Raw genomic sequence first — 6,295 nt, 5'->3', positions numbered from 1 at the left:
GCCAAAGAGAGCAGACGCCTTCAACTCACTAAAAGTGGCTATGTCTAGTAGCCCTGTGTTGGCCTTGCCCGACTTGACCAAACCCTTCGAAGTACAGACAGATGCCTCTGATTACGCCTTGGGCAGAGTCTTGCTACAAGAGGGGCACCCGGTGGCATACGAGAGTCGAAAGTTGAAGGATGTGGAACGGCGCTATGCGGCCCACGAGAAAGAATTATTGGCTGTCGTCCATTGCTTGCGCCTTTGGAGGCACTATCTTTTTGGGTTCCCATTCGTGGTGAAGACGGACAACACGGCTGTCAGTCATTTCATGTCCCAGCCAAAACTAAATGGCCGCCAGGCCAGATGGCAGGAACTTCTAGCGGAATTTCACTTCAATTTGGAATACCGAAGTGGGAAGACCAACCATGTTGCGGATGCACTAAGTCGAAGGGCTGATCTAGCGTCGGTATGCCTGCTTGCCACCCTTAGGGGGAGTGAGGTGGCTACCACCATAAAAGATCAAATCCAGGACCTTCTCACCAAGGACCCTTCTGCACAGTACTTGGTCGACTTAGCAGGTCAAGGAAAAACTCGCCAGTTCTACATAGAGGATGGGTTCCTGAAGGCAAAAGGAAACCGCCTTTACGTTCCTAAAGGAGGAGATCTGCGGAGGACTCTCCTGATGGAATGTCAAGACACTCTATGGGCAGGCCACCCAGGTGAAGAACGTACCATGGCACTGCTACGCCGTGCGTATTATTGGCCCAGATGGCAAATGATGTCGCTCAGTATGTGAAGACTTGCCTAGTATGCCAGAAAGACAAGTCTGACAGCTTAACATAAGCGGGCCTGTTGGAGCCATTACCTGTCCCAAAGAGGCCTTGGGAAAGCGTATCATTGGATTTCATCACCGGCTTGCCCAAGGTTGGAGATCTCACGACTATCTTGGTCGTGGTTGATCGGTTCTCTAAGTATGCCACTTTTATTGCAGCACCCAAGTATATATCAACAGAGGAGACAGCTCGACTCTTCTTCACCCATGTTGTCAAATATTGGGGTCTGCCCAAGGATATTGTTAGTGATTGCGACTCTCGCTTCACCAGCAACTTTTGGACCCAGCTCTTTAAGTGCTTAGGGTCTAAACTGAGTCACAGCTCGAGCTTTCACCCGCAATCTGATGGTCAGACGGAGCGGTTCAATGGCATGTTGGAGGAATATCTGCGGCACTTTGTTACCGGCTCGCAGAAGAATTGGGTGAAGCTATTGGATGCGGCCCAACTATGTTTCAACTCACAAAAGAGCTCTAGCACAAACAAGAGCGCTGTTGAAATTGTTACCGGACAGCAACCACTACTCCCACACACTGTGAATGCCCCAAATATGGCAAAATCTCCACGAGCAGCTAGCTTCTCGAAAGAATGGAAGCAGAATTTAGAGATAGTGCGGAGCTATCTGGTGAAGGCACAAAAGCGGATGAAGAGACATGCAGATCAGAATCGTCGCTTTGTGGAATATCAGGTTGGGGACAAGGTGATGGTGAAGATCCCAAAGAGATACCTATTTGCAGGGGTCCATGACCCCCGCCTGTTGCAAAAATACATTGGACCTCTGTCCATTGAGAGGCACATTGGCAAGGTAGCATACCGGGTGGATACCCCAGCTTGGTGGAAGATTCATCCTGTGTTCCATGTCAGTCTTTTAAAGCCTTTTCGAGAAGACACAGAAGACCCTTCAGGAAGCCAGCTCACAATACCTAGCATTCGAGGCCCACAAGCAACTGGGAAAAGGGTAGTAGAAGCCATCCTCAACGATCGAGTCATACATGCCTCAAGAAAAGATCACCAAGAGTTCCTGGTGAAATGGCTGGGATGTGATGCAGAAGAGAATACGTGGGAGAGAGGCACCAGCCTCAAAGCCTACAAGCACCTGATCGATGAATATCTTGCAAGCAAGGCGCCGAGGACGTCGCCAACTCAGGTGGGGGAGAATGTCATGGGCGGCTTTCCAGCCATGCCCCATGACCCATTGGATGCGCCCCATGGCGCCATGGCAAGCCTCTCAGCGCCTAGCTCCATAGACGACCCCGTGGTCTCGGATGCCCCAAGTGACAAGGTTGCTACTGCCTGTGTCACCCCATCAATGTCCCTTGCTCGAGCTCCTATGCTAGCCGCGCCCCAACGCGTGCCCAGCACCCAGTGACAGTGCAGCCCTACTACAGTACCAGCGCTCAGCGCCCAGTGCCTGCGCCCCAGTGTGCGCCCGCACTGTGCCCTGCGCGCACGACAGTGCCACGACCGAGGGTGCACATGGACCTGCTCTAGTTAGGTCTCTTTTGTTGTAAATATAGAGTAGTTTACTTTATGTATTTTTTGTTGTGATTCTCTAGCAAATTTATGTCTAGTCCTGTAACTTGGGTTTTTATTTTTAAAGCATTATTAGGGGGATCAAGCAATCAAAACTTTCAAGCAAGCAATCAATTCTCTGTACTGGTGTCTCTCCTCCTCGACATCGCTTGCTCTCATTGTAATAGCTTTCATTAATGCAAACAAGCTCTCTTTCTTTCTCATTCTCAATTCACTTTTATGCTCTCTCAATTGCTCTTGACATTGGTTTTCCCGCACGGCACTGACAGTCTCGTCTAGCGTGCGAAGGGGACCCCGGTTGGCGGACAGTAACCTTGGAATCATCGGTTGCTTAGCCTTACGTCGCCCTTCCAAGAAGTCTCAGGAAGGCGCCGTGTAACAGTAGTAATGTAACTACTCTTTAATATAATCCTCCCACATGGTACGAACATAAATAACTGTTGGTAGAAGTTAATGAGGTTGGTAGGAATAATTGTTAAAAATGTCTACCAACTTATGGGTTTTTTACAAAACATAAACTTATGGGTCAAGTTTTAAATTTAAAAATTTTGAAATGATGAATTGAAATTCCAAATCATGCCTTCTTGAATGATTTGAAATTTCATCTCATGAGATGAAATCGCATGTCCAAACACTAATTTCATCTCATGACTTGAAATTATGACATGAAATAGCATGTCCAAACACCTACTAAGTAAAAACTAATCTTCCCAAGAACCTGAAATAACACATCATAAGTTGACAATTCTGCAATCAAACACTCATTGTTTGCTAAAACAAACTTTTATTCTTTCTACATAGGTAACAAGCTTGTTAACTAGGTGTAATGTGATTGAAGTTTCTTTTGTTGTATTTGGACGTTTGTTCCATTTTAGCTGCTCGATGAATGAGTGTCAATTCAGAGATTGTATTATCAAACGGCCAAATCTGATATAAATTTACCAGTATAAATAAGATTTCAGTGGAAGAGAACCTTGATTGATTAACTGAAGCGAATGCATTTCTCTGTTAGCTCAGAAAAGTAGCGATATTAGGACTAGATACTGCACCAGATAATTTAAACTATAATGCAAATCAACGTTTCTAAAAAAACAAAAAAGAAAAAAAGATCAACATCTTCATCTACAAAGATTAGTAGTTTTCAGAAACAGGTCTGGAAGGAAAGAGCCTTTGAAGAAATGTAAACAAGGACCATAAGCAAGTTATTCCTAAAACTTGGAAAGTCACTATCAAAGCAATCAATGCACCATTTCTGTCGAACAACTCGGGGGTGACAGGAGCTCCGCTCATGGCAAACATCAACTTCTCCACAAAATGCACGGATCTCGTCAACTGATATATCCTATAAACCTGCAAAGATTCGAAATTCTCAATCCCATGTTTACTTGCCTTTACCCCGAAGAGAAAAGGAAAAAGTTAGCAGTTTGCATACCTCAAAAATAATTGGCACCAAAGGCCAAGAAGATGATCCATGTTTGTCAAGAAATCTCTCAAATAAATATTGTACCAAACACCCGACCAGAAAAGGTGCCACTGCAACCAAGCCTGGCAACCCAAGTGAAGGCCAGACTACACAAAGAGCAAAGAGGGGGGCAAAAATCTTAAACCCCGTTATAAAGAAAGCAGATGTTATGTATCCCTTTAGCCCAGTTATTAGGCTCCATCTCTTTGCACTGAACTGTAGATATGGCTTCTGAACATGGTCAGTGACCCGAAGGTATGTCGCAAGGCCAATATAGAACATGACCTCCGAGAAAAATGAAGACACAATTTCTGCAGAGACAGCTGTAGATTTCAGTAATTTTTCACATTTATAACTGCGAGTGCTGCTGAATTGTGTTCATCTAGCTATAATTTTGGGGGAGAATATTGACTGTAAAACCGTTATTCAAGATTCGTAACGTTGTTGCTTAACAGCTTAAACAAGGTAGCTAGAAATTAACCTAGCTTGCCTAGTGGAAACTATCATAAAATCTATCCAGGTAGCCCAAAGTAACACTATAACATACACTTCAAAGTCTACTAACATTCAGTTGAAACAAATATCAAAACATAAGAGCAGGGGCATCTTCTGAGACATATCTTGTTTATCATCTGCTTTAACATACTGCTAGTTTCATCTAGTGTGAGTTTATCTTCTTCTTTTTTTATAAGGCAATGCGTTTAGTGTGAGTCTATCTAGTTACCCATTATAATTGCCTGGCCCGTTCGCTTCTACTCTCCATGATTGGATAGACTAGATTAATTCTAACAAGACATAGGAACTTAAATGCATTATACCAAGACATATATGAAGAATCAATATGTATCAGCTAGATAACCACAACACTCCAGCTCAAGAAAATAACCTTGTCCAACTTCTCTGTTAATCTGACTAAAATTTGTTCTATAAAATATACACACCCAGTTGGTAGATTAGTCAACTCCACATATTTGCATACCCAGTCAATGGTTACAGAAATCAGCATCAAGAAAGTTAACAACCAACTTCTAGTCTACTTATGATATACCTGCAAAAGTCGCGTTCTTGATTAAGTCATCAACGGCAACCGCAATGAAGAACCGAGGAAGCACCAAAGAAGAGATCAATGCTATAGGAGCAAGAACCCAAAGAAAGGAGCCTCTTTTTTCCTCAAAGGGAGCTGACACCAACTTACTTTCTTCAACCATTTGGTGAGTAATCCCGCGGAATGAAACAGAACCTGATTTACCCCGAAACGGTTCAGACCCATTACTGACTATTACGCTCACAACCTTACTTTCCCTGCCATCATAGTTCAACTTTCCTGAAGGACTGGAATTAGAGGCATTCACTATCAATCCCCTCTTCAGTGATGGAATAACTGCAAAATAAGGAAACAAGACCATATTTTAAGAAATATATACATCCTCAAAAAGGGAAAATTGGAAACAAATCAAAAATGCTGTCTTTTGAAGCAATGTAGAGGTACTCAAAAGAGGAAATTGGTAAGAAAGCATGGATGTCTGAATTTCAACCCACAATACTATCTTTAAAGCAATATATACAAAACCCAAAAAAGGAAATTGGAATTAAGCATGGATATCTGAATTTCAACCCTGGAGTCACTTCAATTGGCATTATTTATTCTGCTCTATTCAATAACTTTGTTCATTATTACTTATGTGTTAGTTAATATTGCTTTACATATAGCAAGTTAGCATCGTTTACTTTATTATTTGGTCGACCTTAACCTGCTTGTCCCTAGGCCACATTGCAAATTCAATTGTTACTCAGAATTATGGATTTAGGGGTAAACAGAATGAAATCATGGATGTCTAAATTTCAATCCAAAATATTATCTTTAAGGCAATATATACAAAATCCAACAGAAAAAATTGGAATGGAAACATGGATTACCTGAATGAATTCCAAACCAAAATATTATCTTTAAAGCAATATATATATAAAAAAAAAAAAAAAAAAAAAAATTACATTTCAGTCCGTTTTGAACAAAAGGGGTTCCTTTATCCAATAGAACATAGCTTCTGTCATGGTTATTTCTCACCAGAGACGACACAGAAACCTACACAAAATTAATACAAATTACGAGTCTATATACAGATAGCAAATACATGCTAAAATATACATATACAGAGAGAAATGAAAGATACTTACATTGTGATGATGAATTTGAGAAAATTTGGGGATTGAAACTTCATGATGAAGCAAAGAACAAGCAGATTGCAGGTTCATGTTTTGTTCTGGATTACACTAGTAAACCCTAAACCCCATTTCAGCTCCTCTCTATTTTTTCTTTTAAATTTCAAGTGTTAAATGTACAAAAACTCCCCCCATGTTTATTTTATTGACATATGGCCTCCTGTAGTTTGCAGTATTACGGACACCTTATTTCTTACTCCCTTTATCCCAATTTATGTAGCATTGTTGAAATTTCGAGAGTCAAACTTTTAAATTTTGACATAGAATT

General features: G+C 41.6%; 1 protein-coding gene across 1 annotated transcript; it reads right to left on the bottom strand.

The window, feature by feature from the left end:
* Positions 1-3,307: 3,307 nt before the first annotated feature.
* On the bottom strand, positions 3,308-6,140 carry LOC132627944 (uncharacterized). The gene is made up of 5 exons (XM_060343573.1): positions 5,983-6,140; positions 5,800-5,890; positions 4,856-5,188; positions 3,778-4,118; positions 3,308-3,695 (listed from the first exon to the last, which is right to left on the bottom strand). The coding sequence occupies exons 1-5, from the start codon at positions 6,058-6,060 to the stop codon at positions 3,477-3,479; spliced, it is 1,062 nt and encodes a 353-aa protein (XP_060199556.1). The 5' UTR covers positions 6,061-6,140; the 3' UTR covers positions 3,308-3,476.
* Between the last annotated feature and the right edge of the window lie 155 nt (positions 6,141-6,295).

Source organism: Lycium barbarum, chromosome 2 (assembly GCF_019175385.1).
Source record: "Lycium barbarum isolate Lr01 chromosome 2, ASM1917538v2, whole genome shotgun sequence".
NCBI lineage: Eukaryota > Viridiplantae > Streptophyta > Magnoliopsida > Solanales > Solanaceae > Lycium > Lycium barbarum.
The sequence above is the reverse complement of the archived record's forward strand: the minus strand, read 5'-3'. Positions and strand labels throughout refer to the sequence as shown.

What these genes read in the sequence shown, in the direction of transcription:
- LOC132627944 (XM_060343573.1), bottom strand. Translation starts at nt 6,060, where the DNA reads ATGAACCTGCAATCTGCTTGTTCTTTGCTTCATCATGAAGTTTCAATC. An exon ending in TGTTCAAAACGGACTGAAAT is followed by an intron (nt 5,189 to 5,799) that starts GTAATTTTTTTT and finishes CTTATTTTGCAG; the next exon opens with TTATTCCATCACTGAAGAGG. An exon ending in TGGTGCCAATTATTTTTGAG is followed by an intron (nt 3,696 to 3,777) that starts GTATGCAAACTG and finishes GAATCTTTGCAG; the next exon opens with GTTTATAGGATATATCAGTT.